General features: G+C 38.0%; 2 protein-coding genes across 3 annotated transcripts in view; both read right to left on the reverse strand.

Annotated features, from left to right (window-relative positions):
* LOC310715936 (B-cell receptor CD22-like) overlaps window positions 1-11470 on the reverse strand; it is a 33567-nt gene extending 22097 nt beyond the window's left edge. Inside the window, exons 1-8 of the mRNA XM_083522638.1 lie at window positions 11367-11470; window positions 9160-9208; window positions 7268-7591; window positions 6026-6262; window positions 4035-4292; window positions 3677-3934; window positions 3309-3566; window positions 2951-3208 (exon numbers count right to left, since the gene is read on the reverse strand). Coding sequence (XP_083378764.1) covers window positions 2951-3208; window positions 3309-3566; window positions 3677-3934; window positions 4035-4292; window positions 6026-6262; window positions 7268-7591; window positions 9160-9196 — 1630 coding nt within the window. The 5' untranslated portion in view covers window positions 9197-9208; window positions 11367-11470. The remainder of the gene's footprint in view (window positions 1-2950; window positions 3209-3308; window positions 3567-3676; window positions 3935-4034; window positions 4293-6025; window positions 6263-7267; window positions 7592-9159; window positions 9209-11366) is intronic.
* Window positions 11471-12935: 1465 nt separating this feature from the next.
* LOC310715938 (uncharacterized protein) lies at window positions 12936-22837 on the reverse strand. Of its 2 annotated transcripts, none has more exons than XM_083522642.1 (11): window positions 22590-22837; window positions 21346-21412; window positions 20870-21187; window positions 20483-20731; window positions 16469-16553; window positions 16137-16194; window positions 15615-15689; window positions 14601-14687; window positions 14461-14511; window positions 14282-14362; window positions 12936-13953 (listed from the first exon to the last, which is right to left on the reverse strand). In XM_083522642.1, exons 2-11 carry the CDS (start codon window positions 21401-21403, stop codon window positions 13933-13935), a joined length of 1083 nt encoding a protein of 360 aa, XP_083378768.1. In that variant the 5' UTR covers window positions 21404-21412; window positions 22590-22837; the 3' UTR covers window positions 12936-13932. The 2 variants fall into 2 exon arrangements, with proteins under 2 accessions (XP_083378768.1, XP_083378767.1); XM_083522641.1 differs by having other exon boundaries at window positions 21346-21424; window positions 22589-22837.
* Window positions 22838-26053: the final 3216 nt, after the last annotated feature.

The following is a 26053-nucleotide window of genomic DNA, read 5'->3' on the forward strand; positions in this document are numbered from 1 at the left end:
CTTCCCACACTTAACATGTTGCATTGTTTTCAGTCTTTTAACAATTATCTCATTTATACAACTGAGCAGTTGAGGGTTAAGGACCTTGCTCAAGGGCCCAACAGTGACAACTTGGTGGTGCTGGGATTTGAACTCACGACCTTCCGATCAGAAGTTCAAAATCTTACCAACAAGCATTTTTCAAGAAAACCAAGAGAAATGTCAGTTAAACATGTTAATAATGAGCTCAGCCACTGGATTTATTGCACTTGTGATCAGCAAAGTCTACTTGATCAAAATTCAGGTGAATGTCCATTAAATCAATAGGAAAATTCCAAGCCAGTAAAATGTAAACCAGGAAAGTAATGACTATCTGAGAGTAAAGACTGCACACACAAATGAATCCCGCCAGACATCCACCCTAGCGGGAACCCTAAAATATTTGTTAAAAACAAGGGATAAAGAAATAATAAAAAGCAGTAGAATTAGCACTCAGCATAGTGATGGAGAAATGTTTTTTGAGGAGCTTACCACTTGATTAGGTGTTGTCTGCTTCTTCATCCTTCTTTTAGAAAAACAAAGTCGGTTATGAACTCATTATTAGTGTTGTAGGTAAAGAGAATCTGATCTAATGCTAATAATTGTATCATTTAACAAAATGGAAAATAATTGAACCCAAGAGAAATCCAAATCAAATCATTATTTACTACCTGCAAACAACATAAGTTTTTTGTAGGAAAACTTTTTGGTACCCAGATTTTCTATTACACAGGTAAGTTGCTTCAAACATTTTGAAAAACTAACCACATCTTCTGTGATTGTAGGCTGCCTCAAATCCTTCTATCTTTTCCTGTAAACCCAAACAGACGAGATGATGTTGAGATCAGGGCTCTGTGGGGGCCAAAACTATTACTTCCAGGACAACTTGTTCTCTATGCTGAAGACAGTTTATTATGACATTGGTTGATGCCCTGACAGTATTGCATAATAGATAGGCTTGTGTTTTCTCAGCATTGAGGACACATTTTTTCCTGACCAAACATTTAACTCCATTTGCAGAAACGCAGATACAAACTTCCAGGAAACCTCCACCATGCTTCACTGTTGCCTGATCCACAAATTATTGTACCGCTGTCCAGCACATTTATCACACTTATCCCATACCATCTAGAGGTGTACCAGTGCCAGTACCAGTTGAGTGTAGAGATTGGACATTAGACATCTATGAGTGCTAAAGGCTCTGGCATGGAGAAGCTGGTGTTGGATCTATCATGATGTTTTTGAGTTGCTCAGTATCTCCTGGTACCATAACCTCAATTGACTGTATTAGACTGTAGAAAGGACATTACTCATAATTACACACCCCAGTGCTCATGTTAGTTCTCATTTTCCAGTGTTCTGTATTGTTTAAAGACTATAATCACACTCTTGATATCTCCCAAATGAGGATGGGTTCCCCGTTTGAGTCTGGTTCCTCTCAAGGTTTCTTCCTCATAACCTCTAAGGGAGATTTTCCTTGCCACATTTGCCACGGCTGCTCATCAGGGATAAATAGACATTGTTCACCATAACTCTTAAATTCTGTAAAGCTGCTTTGAGAATAAGCTGTCCGTTGTGAAAAGCGCTATAGAAATAAACTTGACTTGACTTGACATGACTTACCTCCTGCTACAGCAAATAACATTTTGTTTTAACTCATCCATCCAGAGAATTTGCTGCCATTTTTCTGCTCCTGGTTCCTACATTTTTATGCACAGTTGAGACTTGTTTCCAATTCGGAGTTTTGGCTTTTTGGCTGCAATTCTTTCATGAAGACCACTTCTGGCCAGACATTTCCAGACAGAAAAGGGGTGTTACTCTGGACTAACACTTTAACTCTGGACTGTCACTTTAACTCAGGACTTGACACATTAACTCTGCTCACTTTTTTCTAGTGTGTGCATATATATATTATATATATTATATTATTCTTAACCTTCATACTTTTTAGTTATACTATACTTTAAATATACTTATACTTTATATTTATTTTTATTGATTTACTTTATTTTTATCCTTCTATTGTATTTCTATTTTTTATTTTTACATGTAGTATATTCGTGTAAAAAAAAGAAAAAAAATGGAGTGGTCATCTGTACAAATGTGACAAATACAATTTCAATTTAAATAAATGCCTCACTCAAACATTTTGCACAAAATTGTGCGAAATATGTAAGAAATGAAAGCACACCAAAGGATGATTTGATTTAGATCTTTCTTTTGTTCACTCACTTTTTCTCTTGTTCACCCACCCATTTGGAAAAAAGATATTACCTTATGCAGCAAAGTCCAAAGAGAAGTGCTGCAAACACACAAAGGATGCCTCCAATAGCTACAACCACAATCTTGATTAAACTTGAAACTTGACCTAGAAAAAAAAAAGAGAGAGATAAAGGTTTTCTAGAGAAATGTTGCGCACGGAAAAACAATACATTTTGTTTGAGAAACCAGTGTATTCACAACTTACCCTCTGAAGCAACAACCACTGCAGCTGCAGCTGCTGTCTGATTCCCATATTTATTCTGAGCCGTGCAATAAAACCATCCACTGCTGCTGGAGCTCAGCGTGAAGCTGTAACTCTGTCCGAAACCTACAGGTGAGCTTTCATTCACCTTAAACCAGGTGTAGGTCTCCACAGGTGGGTTTGCATCACTGCTGCATGTTAGAGTCACTAAACTGCCCTCAACGATGCCAACTGAGGGACCGATGGACACCAAGACACTTTTTGGAGGATCTAAAGAGACAAGAAGGAAAAGATACATATGACACTTTTAATGATGTTTTAGGGTACTGAGGGTGAAGAACAGAGGCACTTTTTGGAGGATGTAAAACAAACAAGAAAGAAACATTTTTAATATTGTTTGAAAGTATTGATCAGGAAAAGTGTTATATAATGGATCATAGTGCATCATCATTTACATCATTTACTCACACAGGACATTCAGAGAGACAGTGGTAGAGATCTGATGTCCATGTTTGTTTTTTGCCTCACACATGTAATTTCCACCCTCCCCAGAGCTGATCATGTAAATGGTGTAGGTTTTTCCAGTTCTTATAACAGATTTTTCTTTATACCAGGTGTAGGTCTCCACAGGTGGGTTTGCATCACTGTGACAGGTCAGAGTCACTGAACTCCCCTCCACGATCTCACCTGAGGGACTGATGGACACCAAGGCACTTTTTGGAGGATCTTAAACAGACAAGAATGGAAGAATATAAGAAATAAAATGTCATTTCAGACTCTAAGGGTAATAAGTATAATGCACTATAATCAATAATCATTTACTCACACAGGACATTCAGAGACACGGCCGTAGAGAACTGACGTCCATGTTTATTATTAGCCTCACACATGTAATTTCCACCATCTTCATAGTGGATCCTGTTGATGGTGTGGGTTTTTCCTGTTCCCACAGAGCTTGTTCCCTTAAACCAGGTGTAGGTCTCCACAGGTGGGTTTGCATCACTGCTACAGGTCAGAGTCACTAAACTGCCTTCCACAATCTCACCAGAGGGACTGATGGACACTGAGACTCTCTTAGGAAGAGCTGAAACAGAAAAGAAGTAAAGGTTACAAAATGAAAGATTTTAAATGATGCATCAGAGTACTGAGGATAAAGAAAGTTATATGATGGTAAATAGTGTATCATCAACTCACACAGAACATTCAGAGATACAGCCGTAGAGAACCGATGTCCATGTTTATTTTTAGCCTCGCACACATAGTTCCCACTGTGCTCAGAGCTGCTCATGTAGAAGGTGTAGGTTTTTCCAGTTCTTATAACAGATTTTTCTTTATACCAGGTGTAGGTCTCCACAGGTGGGTTTGCATTACTGCTGCAGGTCAGAGTCACTGAACTGCCCTCCAAGATCTCACCAGAGGGACTGATGGACACCAAGGCACTTTTTGGAGGATCTAAAACAGACAAGAATAGAAAAATACAAGAAATAAAATTCATTTTAGACTGCTAAGGGTAAAGAGTATAATGCACTATAATTAATCATTATTTACTTACACAGGACATTCAGAGACACGGCTGTAGAGAACTGACGTCCATGTTTGTTTTTAGCCTCGCACACATAGTCCCCACTGTGCTCAGAGCTGGTCATGGAGATGGTGTAGGTTTTTCCAGTTCTTATAACAGATTTTTCTTTATACCAGGTGTAGGTTTCCACTTGTGGGTTTGCATCACTGTAGCAGGTCAGAGTCACTAAACTACCCTCCACTATATCACCTGAGGGACTGATGTACACTGAGACTCTCCTAGGAGGATCTAAAAGTAGATGTAAATACACCACAGGATGACACTTCTAATGACACTATTGTAAAACACTATTACTATATATATATATATATATATATATATATATATATATATATATATATATATATATATATATATATATATATATTTAAAATATATTTAAATCCAAAAGGTAAATAATAGTGTGACATGTTGTGATAAAATAAAATGATAATTCTGCTGCTGCATTGGGATTACCAGTGCTTTATGTTGGATTTAATGCTAGAAAAATATAATGTCTAAGCTTCAAATAACTTTTGCATCTTGTCTACATCTTTTTTTCATCCATATGCAATTCCACAGCTTCAAGTGGTATTTAGGTCTGTTGTTAAAATTAACTTCGGAAATTCCATTAACAGGAGTAAAGACATCACAATATACCATTCGAAGAAGATGGAAAGCAGAAATTTTGAAATCATATTACAAACTGATCATTGGCAGCAAGAAATAAAAAGCAGATTGGAATTTGCAAAAAATTTTCTGTAACTACAATTAACCTCTACCAAAATGATAGAAAGGTCAAAGTTTAGAAAAAGGATCTCCAAAACCTACAAGCTCTCCAGTCAATCACAGTGTGTTTTAGGCCTAAATTACAGTTATGGTCATAACTTTTGAACTGTGTGTGTTTTTTTTTTCACTGCTTGTCCTACAAATTAGAACAAAATCATATAAACCTGGACAAAACCATTTAGAATTCTCTAAATGTCCCAACAAGTCTGACAACAATGCTGCCAAACATGGCATGAGGCTGTATACCAGGAAATATTATTGACACACACCAGGGAATTGCTACCCCACTGTTGAAAATTTGCAGATGTGAAGACCCTCACACGGATCCCACAGCAGTAACCCCAAGCCCTCTTTTCAGCTGTGCATAGGGACAGAGCAGTGCCTCTATGCTCTGCTCGAAGCTCAGGCAGAGGACCATCCAGCTCACACAGATGGGAATTCAGAATAGCCTAGAATCCTACACTGAGCTCTTTGAGAAGCATGTGGGTGGTCAGCTTCACATTGGGTTGTACGTTCAGTCAGCAGCCCAGTCCAGGGCCAAAAGAATTTAGGTCACAAATCTGCTGAAGTACCCCAACCTGAAGTCCCTTGTCCAGAGCGACGTAGCCGCACCCCACAAAAGCACTGCCAGTGATTTCACATTCTCATTCACCCAGAGCCCAACCACTTGTCAAAGGTGGCTTTTGGCACAGGAATTCAGTGGCAAAAAAGAAGTTGACCTTGTGGTGCTGGAGTAGTTGATGACGTAGAATTTCTTTATTGGCAGGCAAGCCCTTTTTTTTCTCTCTCACTCTCCTACTTCTCCTCTTTCTCCATTCACCCCACACCAATCCCCAGGACCCCCTTAAGTACCACAGGTGTGATGATAAACCGTGGGCCAGTTTGCTGTTGTCGATGAAACCTGGGCATAACCAGAATAAATGCGACATGATGGAAGTTAGAGCATTGGTCTGGAATGTCGGTTTCGACTGTAGGACATGGTACTCAGCTACAGAAAAAAATCACTGGGATATCATCTCTTCCTGTCCCTGATCACAAAGGTTATCAAATTTCCCAATGTTTTGCTAGTTTTGGTGAATTTCGCACAATATTGAGACTGTAGATGTAGACTGTAGACTGAAGGGGGCATGCCCCCATGGAAGTACAGCTTGATAGCTAAATTAAATGAATCTGTTTAATAAATTCTTACTCACATTGGACATCAAGTGCGATAGCAGGAGACTGATAATTAATAGCCTGTATGCCACAGCTGTAACTTCCTGCATCCTTCTGATTCACTGACTGCAGACGGAGCTGTTTTTTGTTGCTGTATAATAGGTGTCCATCTTTGTACCAGGTGAATTGTGTGTTGGTGAGTTGGCAGGTTGTTTTGCATGACAGAATGACTGCTTCCCCCTCAGCCACACTTGCAGGAATCTCCACCTTAAGCTCTGCAAATGGGAAACAATATTATTTAATGTCTTCCTGTATATATATATATATATATATATATATATATATATATATATATATATATATATTGGTGCATGTCCACTGTGAGAGACATAATCTAAAAAAAAAATAAATCACAATATATGATTTTTAAACTATTTATTTGTAAGATACAAGACGACCTGTCCAAGAACATGAATTACTGGAACCATGTCCTGTGGTCTGATGAGACTAAGATAATTATTTGGCTCAGATGGTGTCCAGCATGTGTGGTGACGTCCTGGTGAGGATAACCGAGAAAACTGTGTCTTGCCTACAGTCAGCATGGTGGTGGTATCATCATGGTCTGGGGCTGTATGAGTGCTGCTGGTACTGGGTAGCTGTGGTTCATTGATGGAAATATAGATTCCAACATGTACTGTGACATTGTAAAGCAGAACATGATGCCCTCCCTTCAGACACAGTTTCCCAACATAATAATGACCCCAAACACATAACCAAGATGACAACCGCCTTGCTGAGAAAGCTGAAGGTGATAGAGTGGCCAAGTATGTCTCCAGACCTGAACCCTATTGAGCACCTGTGGGGATCCTCAAGTGGAAGGTGGAGAAGCTCCATGTGTATAACATCTAGCAGTACCGTGATGTCATTATGGTGGAGTGGAAGAGGATCCCAGCAACAACGTTTGAGTGTGTGTGTTTCATGTGTGTATGAATAAAATGATGAGTGTTGGGTGTAATCGTTAGTGGATTTGTGTCTGTATCTATGGAGTGAGTGATTGTGAGTGAGTGATTGTGAGTGTATGATAGATAGGCAGGCGGCCGGGCGGGCAGTTGGGTGGGCGGCTGGGCGGATTGGCGGGTGGGCAAGCAGGCAGAGTGAAAAGCAAAAGTACAGTTGAACACCTTTATTGCTTGAATTGCCAGTGTAACTGTGTTATAGAAATCCTTTACAATAGTGAATGAAGCACAGTGCAATGTTTAAAATGATGTACTGTATCTCACCTGTAACTGACAGCCAAACGTTTTTGCCTTGAAGTTGCATTTGATTAAACAATATAAATGTGACTTCATATACCGATTGATCTTCTTTTGTAACATCCCTCAGCCTGAGGCTGCAATCGTATGGTTTGTTTGAGAGATACTCAACCCTGCTGTTGTAGGCTGGGTTTAAATACACATTTTCTTTACTCCAAAAAGCGCTGTAAACGACGCAATATTGTGCATCATATAGGTAGTTACAGTCCATGGTCACTGTAGATCCCACAACAGCACAGAGAGGACTTACTGTGGGCCTCCCACTGCAGCCTGGTTGGGCAACAGCTACTCCTACAGCAGAAAAAAAAAAAAACGCGTAGAACGATAAAGTTACAGTTGTTTCGGTTTATATACATATACATTGATGTTATATAGATTTGTTTTTACTTTTCAATTAATCTTTTCTATTAATCTTTATTAAAAAGCAAACTTCTTTTTTTTTATCTAGAGCAGTATCAAGATACTTAACTCCTTTTTTCAGTATTTTGTAGTTTAGCAGCTATAAATATTATATGTTTAATCAATTCACTTCCTTTCACAGGGCATTGCAACACCAGTCTACCTAGCTGTGAGTCAGTGCTGCTCATTTTCTCATGAAAAGGATTCTAATAATAGCAATAATAATAATAATAATAATAATTATGATTTTATAGATAGATAGATAGATAGATAGATAGATAGATAGATAGATAGATAGATAGATAGATAGATAGATAGATAGATAGATAGATAGATAGATATTTTGCATTATATCTACATACAGTACCTGTCAAAACAATCATGTTTTTTGGACACATGTATGCATTTTATTCAAAAGAGGCAAAAACACACAGTGAATGACTGGAAAAAAGTCCTGTGGAGTCCAAATGATTTCTGTTTTTACCAGAAGAACTTGTATAAGATGGAGATCAGGAGTGATGATGTGATCAGACTTTCTTATCCCCACAGTCAAATATGGAGGTGGATGCTGAATGTTTTGGGATTGTTTTAAAAGCAGTGGAGTTTGGAGACTTATTTCCGGAAAGGGAAAGGAAACCAATATGGCTCCCATTCAATACTGGACTGTGGCTCATTGGAACCAAGAAGACAATGAGCCAACGTGTACGTCTAAGCTCTGTAGGTGTTATTTAGAGAGCAAACAGTCGAACGAGTAATATCTATCTACCTATGGAACTTAGGTATGTTCAGCAGAATGTTTGGGGAAAAAGAAAATGAAAAATCAATCATTTATCATGTCTTTATTTTTTTTAATATATTTTTAATATTCTTTATTTTAGGTAATCAAACCGAATGAACTGATCTCAGGCCAACGCTGTCGTCATGTGTCCCACGATAAGTGGGAAATTGTTATATTTCTCTTGTAAGTTTCATACATTGCGTCACTATGGAGAAAACATCTGTTTGTTTAAGCAGTTACTATATAAAGTGTAGAAGGACATGTATGGATTTTGTAATAATATTTTTAAAGACATGATTTATTTCAGGAAATCTTTGTTTTGTTTTTTTTCCCACCTATAATTTGCACTAGTGGCATTAAGGCAAGGGTTTGCATTGATTTCTTTTTTGCTTTTTCATCATTTTTGGAGGAATAATTTAACAGGGCTGTGTTAGAATGTTCTTGTCCAAAGTAGGTCTACAGAAAGTCTTTTGGATTTGATGACTTGGCATGGACAAACATCAACTGTGCCTTTCTAAACATCAACTAATTGAAATGTTAAGGTTCTAGAGATATCTCAAGATGATTACAGCAGTCTAATCACAAAGAGTACATTTAATATATAGTCCATACATGCATATTTAATTGTATAGAAAACGCTAAAAATGTGTTTTGTAGTGAGACTGTAAAAGCTGTGACTTACCTGAAATTAGGAGCAGTAACAGCACAAAAAGGGACATCGTTCATGTAACCTGTGCGATCATAATAAATGTAAGAAAACACTGTTCCATATTTAATATCCTGAATCCAGTCTTAACTGTTCAAACTGTATGGTCATTTTTAATTATTTATTTGGATTTTTTTTTTTTGTTGTATGGGAAATTTTGGCCCATTCTTTTTTTGTAAATCGCCTTCAACTTAGTAAAGTCACAGGACTCCCTCTGATAAACTCATAGTTACAAATTCTGTATGTCTGGGGTATTTCCTTCCAAGTAAAAAAAAAATTAAATCTTCTCCCCAAATCCATTTTTTTGGCTGACCAAATTACATTCTCGAATACACACCCCATGAATTTGTTCTTTCACATGCCAGTACCTTTGTATAGACACAGCCCTGATGTTATAACCTGCAAATGCCACTGTGTGACGTAGTGTCGTGTTCTTGGGAGATGAATTGTTGCCACAAAGTTCTATTCTGGTTTTGTCTTTTTATGATTTTTCTAATGGTAGTTCAGTGGTTAAGGCTCTGGGTTACTGATTTGGAAAGACGAATCACCAGTATTACCAAGATGCCACAGTCTGGGCCTTTGAGCAAGGCCCTTAACCCCTCAGTGCTCCAGGTGTGTTGTGTCATGCCTGACCCTGCACTCTGACCCCAACTTCATAACATCTCTGGGAAATGTAAAGCATTAAATACAAACCTTTCTTTTCTGAGCTTCTTTTTTTGTGTAGCAAAGGATTTAAGGGTCCGGGGCCATGCTCAAGAGCGCAGCAGTGGCAGCTTAGCAAAGTTGCAATTTAAATTTATGACTTTCCAATCCGACGTCTAAAATCCTAAACCATTACCTTAAATTACAGCAAAATGATTGAGTAAATTGTAGACCACTTCACTCAGACTAACTCTTGAATAGAAACCCAGTGAAACCGGTGACCTCTGGCATTTTGTAGCATGAAGCTTGGGTATGTAGCACCATCTAAATATATTTTCTAGATGTATATCTGTGGAAGAGTTCAGCACAGAGCCAACACCTTAATAACAGTTTACATTAGACACAGTCTGAGGTCAAGTGGTGCAGAGTTTGTGAGAGAATCTTTGTTCAATTTTATGTAACAAATTCCAAAAAGAGACCGAACCAGAACCTCCAGGCTTCAAGTCAAGTCAAGTCAAGTCAAGTTTATTTCTATAGCGCTTTTCACAACAGACATTGTCTCAAAGCAGCTTTACAGAATTTTAACAGTGAAGGTAAACAATGTGTATTTATCCCTGATGAGCAGCCATGACGACTGTGGCAAGAAAAAACTCCCTTAGATGTTATGAGGAAGAAACCTTGAGAGGAACTAGACTCAAAAGGGGAACCCATCCTCATTTGGGAGATATCAAGAGTGTGATTATAGTCTTTAAACAAAAAAGTTCTTTAGACAGATATAATCAATAAGACTTGTGGTAATTGATTAGGTGTAATAATCCTTGTGAACCTAACTGGTCTATACAAAGTATTCAAGTAGTCTATACAAAAATGAGCAAGATGATCACTGGGTATTCATATTAACTACAGTGGACCGAACCAAAAAAACAATCATTTAGTGACTAATAACATATCAATAACAACTGTTAGATGTGTTGAATTGTCTGCATTTATCAAAAAGAAACATGAATTCAAAGCATACATAATCACCTTCATAGACAAAAAACTTACACTATGTATTTATGTACTGTATATATTTTGACTGATGGTATAACTAAGATTTTATTTTTTTTTTCTTCTGTAGCAACATACTTTATACATTAGAATACACCAGTTATGTCTATGAAGGATGCTTGGTGCAGAAATGGCGGATGAGGTAACAGAGATTAGATATCTTGTCTTTAAAGATGCAAAGATCAGTCCGTCAATTAGTCAAATACGTAACAGAATACATAAAAACATGGAAACATCACCCATAAGCAGTGTGCTAGTGGAATAAATACATTAGTTTTATAGCAAAATTGTGCAATAAGTGTTCTAATGAGAAAGATTTGTAGCTCTTATGTAAATACCCCCAAAAAATTTGTCACAAAGATCTAATTTAACAAATTAATTTCTACAAATGAATGTGTACAAATATATTTTGAAGATTTGTCTAAAAATATAAAATATAATGTACTTGGCAGAAAAAGCATGAAAAAATGCAAAGACCGTTCTAATCTTACCTGTTGTTCTGAGTTTCCGAGTTTCGCCGCCACTGCCTGAAGTGATTCGTAAAAGAAGAAACGGCTCTAAGGTTGTAAGATGGCGCAACACCTCTGACCCACGCGTTTTCCATAAACCGTTACCAATATTACTCCTCCTTGCATTATGTCATGACATCATCTCATCAGAAATATTATTATTGTTGGTAGTTATTGTTATTGCAGAAGGTTGAGTTAAAAAAAAAAAAAACAGGGTTACATGTGTGACTGAAGAATTATAAGTGTTTGAAGACAAACTAGTGGTTGCCTGGGGGGTCGAGTCCTGGCCATACCAGGCTGTCACTCTTGGGCCCTTAAACAAGGCCTTTAACCCCTTTGGGCGCGGAGTTGTCGGAATTAAAGTGAAGTAATCCGCCATTTGTGGTCCCGGCTGTGAAAGCAGGAGGGTGGGTATCGGGCAACCCGACCACGTAACAAAACTGATACAGAAAAGGCAAGTAAGCCATCAGGTCCTTGTCGCCCAATAAGCCTCATGTTGCGGGAGAAATAAAATTTTTATTTTTGTAGATGGATTTTTGGGGCTTCCACAGAGTGGAAAAATTGAAATAGTCGACGTAGACGTAAAAAGCCAAAAATAGAAAAACTGTGGGATTACAAAAAAGAGGAAGATTTCTGAGGCAATGTTTGATCAATTCACTTCCTTTCACAGGGCATTGCAACACCAGTCTCCCTAGCTGTAAGTCAGTGCTGCCCATTTTCTCATGAAAAGGATTATAATAATATCATTAACAATAATAATTATAATTATATTAATTTATTGCCACATTCCTTCTATTCAATTGCTTGTTTCTTCCCTTCAAACTCTCTTGACATAATTTACAGCATATTCCTAACTTATAGGTAAGGGAATATTTAAAAAATGCAATGTGAAGGTGAATGAACGGTCCGAGGTGAATCTGAGAACATTATAATGGTATAATTATAAAGGGCCACACATCTAGCCATGGATTATCACCTTATAGCATGGTTATAGTTTTGACACTTAACACTTGACACTTAATTTTCCTTGTGCATTATTTATTTGTTAGAGCTAGATTTCTCCTGCTACAAATCACACCCAGAGAAAAAAATGTGCCAGAATATTCCATTTATTTACATGAGGTTTAATAAATCATTGTGAGAGAGAAAGAGAGAGAGAGAGAAAGAGGATAGTACTCCTTTTACTAATAATGAAGCTTTAGTTTTTAACTCCTGGTGCTGTTTTTAGTTCTATTTCTCTAATGAACGTTTTCCTCTTTAGTTTTTACACTAAATAGTGACTTACAATTTTCTCCTTCATATAACTGAGCAGTCGGGATTTAAACGTATGAGTTTCCGATCAGCATCTGAACAGTTTCTTCTCTAGTTTCTCCGAGCCATTTATCATCATCATCATCATATTCACCATATTAGTTACACCAAATGCCAAATTACTCCAGTGAGCTCAGGACATGTTTGCAAGAGCTTTCTCACCCTGTGGATGTTACTGTGTTAATAGGTGGTGCAGCATATGATGGACGGACAGAGAGACATGTTAACTCTTACACACTCTTTTTATTTTATTTTTATTTCTATAGGGCTTCACAATGGACAAAGCAGCTTTACAGAATTCAAGTGAATGATGTGGGTTTATGCCTGATGATAAAGCCTGGGGTGAATGTGGCAAGGAAAAACTCCCTTAGATGAATGAGAAAGAAACCTTGAGAGGAACCAGACTCAAAAGCAGAACCCATTCTCATTTGGGTGATATCAAGAGTGTGATAATAAATCTTTAAAACAGTAGAGAACACTGGAGAGTGAGAACTAACATGAATATCAGCATGTGTGATTATGAGTAATGTCTTTTTTACAGTCTCAACAGTCAGTTAAAGTTGTGGAACCAGGAGCTACCAAGCAACTTATAAAATAGCTCAACATCTGAGATGATCATAGCTTCAACACCAGCTTCTCCATGCCAGAGTGGAATCCAAATGGTGCTGGTACGACATCTAGAGTGTCCTCTAGATGGTTCAGGATTTAGTTATGTAGATGTCCGACTCTTCATAATGGATTCTGGTTTCAGAGGCAGTTTGTAAATCATTTTTAAGTTTATTGTGTGAAATTAAATAGAAAAACATCAAATGCACATTTCTAACAACAAAAGAATCACAAATCTTTCAGCTTGTCTTTAACTCTGCTACCTCCAGCTCCACCTCCTGTCTTTCAATCAACGCCACTGCCTCTAAACCAGACAACACAGCAGGTCTTTCCACAGTCTTATAAACTTTCCCTTTCATTCTTGCAGATACTCTTCTATCACAATAAATGAATCACGAATAAACTAATAAAAAGAAGCAAGGTGTAGAGAAGGGGGAAGCAAACTACACATGAAAGACACAAGAGTTAAAAATCGTAACACCGCATACGACATATTGCACAATATTCATGAATGTAAAACGCTCGCTCGCCACCTAGTTCAAGTCAATGTTGCTCAAGTGATGGAAAACAGAACTGTGCTTTTCATCATCGTTTCTTTCTCTTGACACGATGAGGAGGTGGACGTTGGATTTCACTGTGGATTTCTCACAATCTGGAAAACGAAATCATGATAAATGGCTCCAAGTGGAAATGTTGAACAATAATTTGCATTTATGTCACACATTTTTTTTTAAAGAGAGGAGTGTTTAAGGTATTTGGCAACCACCTTTATCCAGAATGACTTACTTTTATATCTTTCACACAACTGAGCAGCTAAGGGGTTAAGGGCCTTGCTCAGGGACCCAGAAGTAACAAATAAGTGTGGCTGGGATTTAAACTTCCAAAGTCCAATGCCTCAACCACTAGGCTACCACCTCCCCGGGTCCTTTTCATATATAACTCTTTCTTCAGCATGGTAATTGCAAGCAAAGCGCACTCACGGTTAAAGTGTCGTAATCAGGTGAGATGGACAGAGGGTCCAGAGCTGTGTACGTGTCATCAGCAGAAGCCGTGTCAGCGGCCTGTGTGAGAGAAGGAGAAATAAATCACGTGATCCTGTAATCATACTGAGTGATGGCTCTTTCTAAACCTGAATATCAAACACGCTGTACGCATTGACCTGAAGATCCATATTCATGTAGGTGCCATCAGTAGGATTGTAGTAATCGTTCTGTGTGAGAGAAAGAGAAATAAATCACATGTTCCTCGTTCTTAGTGATGATTCCTTCCAGATCTGAATGTCTGAGTCAAAACTCTTACTGCAAATGTGTCATTTGTGTCACTGGAGATCCTGGTCTGATGGTCCATAGGTGCATTGCTGTCATCAGTAGGACTAGAGTAAATATTCTGTGTGAAGATTATAAAGAATGGATTTGATGTTTTGCATAATAATATTTACTAATAGATGTTAGTTGCTACATACACCAATCAGTCATAACGTTAAAAACACCTGTACAGTGGAGTTTCATTTGTGCCACCAAAACAGTTCTGACCCATCAAGACCTCTGAAAGTGTCCTGTAGTATTTGGCACCATGACATTAACAGAAGATAAATTATAAGTTCAAAGGTGGAGCCTTCATGGATCTGGAGAAGAGGAGAATCTCAAGACCGAGTCAACACTTAAAACTTTTGTCATGTTCCTTAAAATCGTTCCTAAACGATATGCTGCAGTGTGAAAGTGCAGGGAGTGTTATCCTACTCAATGAAGCCATTATCTGCAATAATGTTGAGGTAGGTATCAAAGTAGCCTCCACATGAACATCAGTACCCAAACTTTCACAGCAGAACATCAACCAGAGCATCACACTGCCTTCACCAACTTGGCTTTTTCCTATATTGCATCTTGGTGTCACCTCCTTCCAATGTATACCATGTCAACACACATGGTGCTGCAGTCGCTCTTTAGGATTGGCCCAATTGGACTATGCATTAATAAACCTAAAGCACCCATGAACTGAGCTGGTATTAACCCTACAAGATGTTCCGACTCAGTCGTCTGGATTTGGACAATTTTGACAACACATCAACTTCAAGAACTGACTGTTTAAATGCTGTCTAACATATTTCACACCTTGTCAGATTATTTCCTTCACCTGTCAGTGGTTTTAATGCCATGGCTGATACACTATATGCAGATGATATGAGACATGCTTTACTTCCCAGATATGTCTTTATGTCAGAAAACAAATGTGCATTATAAAATACAATGAGAAAACACACATCATCAAAATACTTCAGTAGCATGTGATTGCAAACTGTGAAGAGACACTTACTGCAAGTGTGCTGTACGTGTCATTGGAGGACATGGATATGGCGTCAGGAGGAATGTACAGGTCTTCGGCAGCATTCTGCAGAGAGAACGTCAACAAATTAAGACACATTCACCTAATTCTGCATACTAATCCCCCCTTGTGTACTAATCACACACACCTAATTGCTAATTACTTATTATTTGTTGTCCGACAATCATTATGCACAAGTTGCAGAATGGTTTCGGCATTTGTTGGGAGTTGGGCTTGTTGAAGGTCTTCCTGCTCTCTAGTCATCTTTCTACAACGTTCTTGCCACTCACACACCTCAATCGACTCTTCACATGTCAAACGTATGTCTCTGTGACTGATTTGCCAAGTTTCATGCAGGATTTCATGTTTGCTCTTTGTCCAAATATGATAAAATCTCAGGTGTGGTACTGCACGTGATCAGAATAGCACCAGTTACTTGCTGAAAAAAAAATTAACTTTTTAAAACCACCTCATATTTGCTTGTTTTATATTGAATAAATCTGCACCACTCACCTGTTGTGACAGCTGCAAGGAGCTCGTCGGGGGATCAGAAGCCTTCTGACGCCTCCTCCTGCTCTCAGAATAAAAAATCTTTTTTTTATTATTAAGTAAAGACAGTATACTCTTTCCAGATTTATCTAAGAATTATCAGTCAATTTGGATCAATTTAATATTTCTACCATTAAGTAAGAAAGATGATGAAAACTCCAGTTTAGCTCCACTGAATAATAAAAACTAAAAAAAAAAAAAAAATGTATTCAACATAAAATTCTTTAAATCCTAAAATTTTTTAAATGTTAGTAAGCATAATAGAAAACATTTACAGCCAAGCCCACGTGTTTTACCTCATACAGTAGAGTCCAGCTAGAAGAGCTGCAACCACAAGGATGATGATAATTCCAGTAAATAAAGGGAAAACTCTATGGTGTTCTAAAGACAGACAGATAAAAAGACGAATAAAAATCTTGACCGAAAAAACATTATATTCATTTGCACAGCATTTGGATCACATGGAACACCATTTACAGCAATGGTGAGTAAAGAACCTGAACAGTGGAAGGTGAAGTGGTAACTCAGTGGTTAAGAGGTTGGACTTTTAATTATTTTAATGGTCAGAAGAGCATTTGCCAAATGCTGTAAATGTAAATGTATCTGTAAAATATGGTGGTCCAGGGTGGTCAACTCAAAAGCTAGTTGTTATTTAGAATTAGTTAAAAGGCTGTACCTCTAAAGGTTTGTGGGAGTAAGTAAGCCTATTTCTCACCTCACTTTACAACACATATCACCTGTTGCCAAGGCAGACAAAAAGCACACATTTCAGGAACTTTTCCAAGTTGCACGACAGAGGGGTTCCTAAATTTCGAGTAAGAATTCTAGGCCTGTTGGTTCCCCAATGGAGTACGACAGGGAAGCATTTTGTCTCCATTTATATGGACGACTTATAGAAGCTGCTAAACAGTTGTGGAAACGCTTGTATGGTTGGTAATATCATCATCAACCAATTGATGTGTGCGGATAATCTGGTGATTCTTTTGTCCATCCAGTGCAGGCTTTCAACGGCCATTGACGGTTTGGCCTCAATATGGATTAGATTTAGATTTTGAAGAGTAATATTATGATTATCAGGAGTAGGGAAGATTTTTCTCTCTCTGGTATGTGATAAGGTTAAATGCTTAGGACATTATATAACTGATGTCTGATAACAGGGACGTCTACAGTCAGCACATACACTAAGGTATATACACTAATGTATAATGATGGAATGCGGCTGATGCTTAAGGTGATGAGAAGAAGTAGTGCAAGCCAAATGTTTGCCATTGTTGGTGTGCCAACCTGCTCTGATGTTTTATGTAATTTCATGTACAGGTTTATGTGTGAGTTATCAGGTTCTGTTAACAGGATCATTACAACACTGACAAACCCTGAACTGAAGTCTGCCCGATTTTTTCTCCAGTATGTGGCATATTAAAGGCATCACAGTTTGTATGTAAATATGTGTTATTGTGGATTACCCCCCCCCCCCTTTACATATCAGAAGAACATGTTGTTCCTTGTTTCTATGCGGTAAAAAAAAATTAAGAGTGTTAAATGAGAAGCTGTGGCAAGAGCACAAGCGTAACCCAATGGTTCTGGTGAGAGTGTGAGTGGAGAAAGAGTTGCCTCATCGTATGTAACTATAGGAAACTCTCTTCTTATAAAGGTCACATGTGCAGGAGACTGGAACACTGAACTGCATTGTTTAAACATCATCATCATCATCATTATCATCATTTAACATAGTTTTCTCAAACGTCACTACTTTTCACTATTTTTTATTCTATAAGACTGTTTAAAAGCAAGAACTTTACTACTACTTTACTTAGGGAAGTGAGAGATAAGTTACTCTTGGTTACTGATCAGAAGGTCAGAAGGGGGTTCAAGCCACAGTATTGCCAAGCTACCACTATTTGGCCCTTGAGCATGGCCCTTAACCCTCTGTGCTCCAGGGGCAATGTATCATGAGTGACCCTGTGCTTCTGGGCAAGATGGGATATGTAAAGAAAGAATTTCACTGTGTTGTAATGTATATGAGACAAATAAAAGCTAAGAAGCGCAGGAACAGGGTACTTCATCCAAAACTGTTGAACAAATTCACCTAAAAAATCACAAAATATAATAGAACTGATTGGCGAAATCAGCGCATTTCGAACTTCACTCGATAGAAATCAATTCCAATGAAACACCAGTTATTTGAAACAGCTATTTGATTCATCCACGCATTTTGAACAATCTGCATTATCTGGTTACACCACATAAACTAGAGCAATGGGTTGAATAACACAGTTCCTCTCAGTTGTTTAGAAGTGTTTCCCAAATTATTTTTAACTTTTGCAAACCAGTAAAGTGCAATTCTCAAAACAACAACAGCACACAGTGAATTTCTTGCAAAAGCCTACAACTTTTCTCAAAATCCTTCGTTCATCTCTCAAAACTCAAAACTCTAAAAGAAGCCAAAAGAAGAAGAAAGAAGAAGAAGATCTCTCAAAACTAAGTATTTGTGTGAATGAACCACTCATTGCCATCAGAAGTTCTTTTGTGAATGTTTAAAAAGAAGATGTTTCGTCATGTTGTCAGTATGATGGCTCATGGTTTCAGTATTTCCTGATGTAAACTATGGTTTGGATGACACTGTTTGGAATTGAACAAGGCTCAATTTAATCTCTTTGGCATCAATGAATTTCATCAGCAAAAAATTTACACATTGCTGTATGTGGGAGATCGATTGCAAGAGACCGGACAGTATTCAAATTTTTACTGTACTGTACTGGTGTTCGTTCATTTCCTGGTTTCCTGTTTTAGAGAACTGGTTGATCATTGGTTGATCTGATGCCGTTCACTTTCCTTCATAAGTGACAAGATTCATCTGCACAATTTATCAATTCAAGACACATTAATAAAAAAAAGTTGAATAGAGATTTAAGCTTCACAGATTCTGACAACTGGTTTAACTAATGACTTACGCAATGAACTGACGCCGAAATGTTTTGTGGGTTAAAACTATTCAGGGGAAACTCGTATAAATTTGAACAACATGAACATAAACAACTGATGATGTAGGAAACAGCAGACACCTGTACATAATTCATTCAATGAATGTACCAAAGCATTTGTGATTTGTTCAAAGTAGCAAGAAATTGCTTTTCTATGCTTTTAAGTGCTTGTCGTTGTAATCTTCAAAAAACTGAATTGAACAGAAGAAATAGCCATAATGACCCAGATCTTTTCAGTCATCACACACAAAACTAAAGAAACAACCTTCAGGCATTACAGGCACTCCAGACCACTAGAGGGCACTCTAAACTGGATTTGACAAACTCTTGCTCTGTTGTCCTGCGTATTTTATATAAAACACATGGTCAGGTACACTGAGGATAGTTGCTTTTCATGAGGTTTCGTTATTAAAGGGGTTAGAGGAAAGTATTTAGGTGTCCTCAGTGCAAATCCCCTTTCATAGACTTATATAGGGATGTCAATATTAAGTTGCTTATAGTATTATATTTATGTATTTATTGCGCCTCGATTAGCATTTTATGTATTTTTGCATAATTACAGCACACTCCTGAGTTTCAGTGAAACTGTGTGTTTCCAACAAACTCCCAGATCATGATGTTTAATATAATACTGCGCAATATCGTGTGGAAACAAATGAAAGAAAATTTGTTTCTAGCACCGTCTGCCCACTGTTTTCAACTCTTGTATTAGCACTGAATCCGATCTGATCCGATCATTAAAACACTTTACCCTAAACTCCTATCCAAACCTTTTAGGCTTTTTTATATGAAGTATTTTATAGATTTTAAAGGTTTCACTTTGAACCCCTTGCAATAGGAAATCGTCATTTGTGATATTCTACGTAGACGTTTTTGCAAGGTCAACCAAAGAACCCTGAAAAGATTCAGATTTAACCACAATCAAGTTGTTTGTAAAAGAGCGCATTGGGACCAGCTCTCTGAGGAGAATTTGATCTAAAATCAGTTTTGTTTGTTTTGGTAATCCACCCACAGTTACATCATGGTGAACATCATGCCCAATGAGACATTGTGCAACCGAATCTGAAAAGTGGAGCAAAAGAGATAGAAATGTTGTTGGTGTTGCCAATAATGCACATTATGATTATGCAAGATGATGATGATGATGATTATTATGATGATAGGTACACCTACAGCAGCAGAGTCCAAATTTGAGTTCAGGTTTCTGATGTTTGTGTGGAGTTTTGTGCATGTGGGTTTCCTCTGGGTTCTCTGGCTTCCTTCTAAATAACATCCAGCTTCATTAAATTGCCTGGAAGCAAATTGATATGAGCAAATGAATAAACTCACCTTGAACTTCGAAAGTGACAGCGGGAGAGCGATAATTTTGTCCTTGAACAGCACAGCGGTAATCGCCTACGTCCTCCTGACTGACTGATGACAGATGGAGAGGGTTAGAGTAGGAGATTGAGGGTAAAAGGGTACCATTTTTGAACCAGGCGAACATCGGAGTGCTTGTCAGATTGCAGGTGGTTTTACATGAAAGAAAGACTTCATTTCCCTCAATCACACTACCAGGAATCACCTCCACTCGGAGCCCTGTGGACCATAAGAAAGAATATTCTTCTAAAGCTCATGAGACATAATGACAGGAAGCACTGATCAGGTACAGAGAGCTCGTGTCATTGTGTTACAGAGCTGCTTCGAAAACATTTAACATCATTTACTGAAGCTCACCTGTGACTGAAATCTCGATTTCTTTGCTTTGAAACCGTTTTCCATTTGATGCTCGTAATGTGAGGAAATATTTTCCTTGGTTGTCGTGTGTAACATCTTTCAGTTTCAGGCTGCAATTGCGTGGCGTAATTTTGACATTCGGAACCCGCTGAGTTGCTAAAAACCTCTCCACTTTTTTACTCCAAAAAGGTTCTTGAACTGTGGAATTAGTCGCATTATACACGTAGCTGCAGTCCACCGTCACTGTAGACCCCCTTACAGCACAAATAGAGTTTTGTGTGTAATTCACACTCCACTCCTGTCCAGCAATCACAACTCCTGCAACACAACATGAAGCAACTATCGGTTATGCACACGGTTCGGTCGTGGACGCCAAGAAAAGCTGCAGGACAGTAGAGAATTGAACACATTCTACAACATCAACCGACATCATGGATGAGAATGAACTGGAAATAGATTGTGTAGCTGTGAGTTACCTGAAATCATGAGTAGAAACACCAGAAATTGGGGTGGAATCCATTTTAGTGACATCATCAGTGCAACCTGCATCATCATCATCCTCATTATACACACACACACACACACACACACACACACACACACACACACACACACAAGAAAACGTTGTTTTAAAATTAAACAATCCAACAATAATGGTCACTGTTTAGAAATTTTGGAATCTGATGATTTATTCTGATGAATTCAACTGTGAATAATCTGATCTCAAAATAAATCAGATAAATGATTGAAGAACATACCGTAATTTCTATAAAGCGCACCCATATATAAGCCGCACCCACTGAATTTTACAAATTTTTGTATTTTTAACATAAATAAGCCGCACCTGTCTATAAGCCTGTCTACACTAATGTACTTTACACAGGCTTTAACGAAAGACACGGTGTAACGGGTGAAATATGCTGCGCTTCCTTTAGGAGCATAGCGGTATTTTGGAAAAAGCATGCCAGAAGTGAGCTCTCCCTTCACCCAGACTCAACGCATTACAACGGCTTGTATCTAAACAGTAGCCGACCAAGAAAGTCATTGTTCACTGTCTTTCTCCTTCCTTTCAGAGCTATTTCTCTCAGGGGTTTATCTTTTGTCATCGTCGTGGAAGTTTTTTCTTCCGATGCCGTGCAGCTCAGAACACAGGTGAAGTGCGTTTTTTCGTTTCCGTTCGGAAATTTAATTGGTCTAATGTTATGTCGCTCAGTTTTTTGGCTTGAAGTTTGTTAAACCGAGAAAAACCCAGAAAAAATTCATAAATAAGCCGCTTCGTTGTTTAAGCCGCGGTTCAAAAACGTGGGAAAAAAAGTAGCGGCTTATAGTACGAAAAATACGGTATACAAAAAAAACCACTACAAAGATCAGAATAGAAAATTGACAATTATAGTTATAATAATCATTTAAATAATTGTCCCTGATGTAGAATCATAGCAAAGATTTTGGTAAATGCTGCTCAGGGAACAAAAATATGTGACAAAATAAAAGCCAGTCATGACCCTCTAAACATTATTCTTTTGTTACCTCAGTTTTTCTGTGTGACTATATTTAAAAATCTTATATTTGAGATTCCATCCCAAAAAACCAAGCCATGAACCCAAGACAAAAGTCATATATTTATTTTTCTCTTCATGATCCTCAAATGTAAAAACTCGACAAACTTGAAATATTGAATAAACACTAATGAACTCAAATAAATATTTGAAAACAATTCTACCCTCGTTAAGCGCAGTCCACATCTGACTTCAAGGAAGAATTCAGAGAACTAAATCCCCTTCACTCCTACCAGTCAGTCTGTGTGTGTGGTAATGTTGCAAGAGTTTATTGCATGACTTCCTTTGTTTCTTCCCCTAATTACTGAAACAGTCTTTACGTCTTTGGCAAGTTGTTTAAAAAGTGTTTAAAAGACTTGAGATATAATATAATTTGAATCATTTTCTTACAATTGTTATTTGAAAACATGGGGGGATAGTAGCTCAGTGGTTATATTGAAGTCTATACCAGAAGTTTAAATCCCAGCACTGTCAAGCTGCAATTGCTGAGCCCATAAACAAGCTTTACCATCAATTCAAGGTTATTTATATAGCGCTCGATGGACATTGTCTCAAAGCAGCTTTACAGGAAAAAAAAATTTGAACAAGTGAGCTATGTGTATTTATCCCCAATGGGCAAGCCTGGGGCAACTTGTGGCGACTGTGGCCAGGAAAAACTCCCTTAGATGGTATGAGGAAGAAACCATGAGTGGAACCCGTTCTTATTTGGGGGGTACAAAGAGTGTGAATAAAAAACAACAAACACTGGGGAATGAGAAATATCATGAGCATCTAGTAGCTTTTACAGTAACAGGGCATGTATAATTTCTACAGCCTGTAGTATGGTTATGGCCAAAATGATTTCAAATCAGAAAATAATTCCAGCAAATATTTAAAACTATGCAGGAGAATTGCCATCACCTACTTGTTTGTATAAATAAGATAATTACTCTTTATAAAGGCATCTGCTAAACTAAGACAAAGCCCAGAAAAAAAAAATCAAACCTGACAAACATTTAGTATTAGTATTAGTGCTGGATTTGAACACTAGTACACTAGAATAATTTAGCACTGAATTTAAAAAAAAAAAATTTCATATAATCAAGATTTATAATCAGATAACCCAAACTGTATATACAGTATGTTTGGAATAGCTGACATAAAGCCTATCATATTGACCAATAAGCAACATAACACACAGCTGTATTTGCCGTAATTTAATGTGTTGGCATGAAAGATTCAGAAAGCCGAGAAGTGGCAAATGGTATGGAAATTCTAAATGCGTTACACCAAAGCAAGTGAACTGACATTCTAAAATAATGAAAACCCAAACAGCCATAACAATACATTTACATTTGCGCCATTTAGCAGAAGCTCTTATCCAGAGCGACGTAGGTTTGAAGTCTCCCTCCATAATGCTCCATAAATGCTAGTTCAAGTGTTTAAAGAAAAGGAAGGTCTTTACCCTATGTTAGAACATAGCCAGCGACTCAGCTGTTTGTAAATCTAGGGGGAAGTCCATTCCACCACCTTGATTCCAAAGCAGAAAAGATTAGTAATCTAAAGTATAACTACCTCTTACCCTGAATGGCAAGCAATAAAACCAGCTTGGGCCACCAAAACAGCTCTTAGCCATCAATGCCTGGACTCCACAATACCTCTAAATGTTGTGCTATGGTATCTAACACCAAGAAATTATGGAGCCTCCATGGATCCACAGGTGCTCGATTGGATTGAGATCTGGAGAATTTTGGAAATCTTTCCTGAAAAATGTGGCTGTGTGGGGAGCGTTTTCCAGCTGAAATAAGACAATGCTATTATGGAACACTGTTATTATAAAGGAAGGGAACTGCATGGGGTCTGTAACAATGTTGTGGCAGGTAGTAAATACCATCAAACTAATATCTATTTGAATGCTATGACCCAAGTTTTTTTAAGAGACCCAAGAGAACATCACCCACACCATCACACTGCACTGACAGTTGTTTTTTAATGTTATTAATTGGTTAATCAATGTTGATTAGTTGGTGTGTAATACAAGTAATATGCAGTGGTGGGTGGTCAGGACCAGCAAAGCCTTCTCTGCTGGCCTAAACTCTATCAGAAGCACTAACTTTTATTTGCAACCTAAATTCTAATATTTGTTCCATGAAATTGTATTTATTTATTCCCAACCATTCATTCTCTTCATTTCGTAGCATTTCTCTTGGCTGCACTGCTTCCAGTGTGTATGTGTATGTGGATGTTGGATTGATTTTTTTGTCCAATCAGATTTTAGCCTCTATGTGCTGCCATGTCAATCTAATCTGCCCAGGACCTTCAAAGTCAGTACTGCTGGCCGATGTACCGTAGACTATATTAGCAATGGGTCTGTTTCTTTAACCAATCAGATTAAAATTTTACCTCACAGGGCCAGCATTTTTCCGTCCTCTGATTGGTTTTTTCAGAGCGAAACTGTTACAGCCGGGTTAGACTAGCAATACATGTCTGTAGCTTTAATTTTTTATACCCACAATGGCTGACAAAGGCGGAGGAGGAATTGACATGCTCTCGGAAATACTTAAAATCTATTAAAGAATGATTGGGGCCATGTATCATGAGATTTTGAGTAAAAACCTCCTTCTATCAGCAAAGGCATTGAAGATGAAACGTGGCTGTGTCTTTCAGACAATGATCCCAAATACTCCACCCAGGCAACAAAGAAATGGCCAGCTTCGTAAGAAGCGTTTCAAGGTCCTGGAGTGGCCTAGCCAGTCTCCAGATCTCAACCACATAGAAAATCTTTGAAGGGAGTTAAAAATCCGTGTTGCCCAGCGACAGCCCAAAAACATCACTGCTCTAGAGAAGATCTGCATGGAGGAATGGGCCAAACTACCAGCAACAGTGTGTAAAAACCTTGTGGAGAACGTTTGCTCTCTGTCATTGCCAACAAAGTGTATATAACAGTATTGAGTAAAAAGTATTGAGATGAACTTTTGTTATTGAACAAATACTTTATTTTCCACCACAATTTGCAAATCAATTCTTTAAAAATCAGACAATGTGAATTTCTGGATTTTTTTTTTCTCATTTTGTCTCTCAAAGTTGAAGTGTATCTACGATGAAAATTACAGGCCTCTCTCATCTTTTTAAGTCATTGAAGTCTTCCTGCTCAAAGAAAGGATGGAGTTTGTAAATATAACTAATCAGCATTTTTGGTGAGTATGATGTATTTTATTTAAATCTTTTACGTTTTTGGGGTTAATCCACCTCTTAATACCACCACTATCATGTCTCAATTATAGAAACCATCTATAATTGAGACATGATAGTGGTGGTATTAAGAGGTGGATTAACCCCACCTGTCAGAGAGCCACCAACCACGCCCCCCTCCTATGCTCAGCACATTCGCACAGCCTTGCCCTCCTACTAATTATCTTCACCTGTCTCCGATCCTCTCTCCCCTTTATTAGGGGCCCAGTTCCACTCCCTCACTGTTCGAGCTACAGTTCACACTGCAGATCATCCCTGGACTACCCGCATTACAGATTCTACCCGCATTACGGATTATACCGACTCTCTGGTTAGTGCCTTTCCTCAGGCCCTGCCTTGTGTATTCGAACCAATAAAGTGTATAAACCATACTCCGGTTTCCAATTCTTGGTTCACG

This window comes from Silurus aristotelis (genome assembly GCF_946808225.1).
Source record: "Silurus aristotelis genome assembly, chromosome: 20".
In the NCBI taxonomy this organism is placed as follows: Eukaryota; Metazoa; Chordata; class Actinopteri; order Siluriformes; family Siluridae; genus Silurus; species Silurus aristotelis.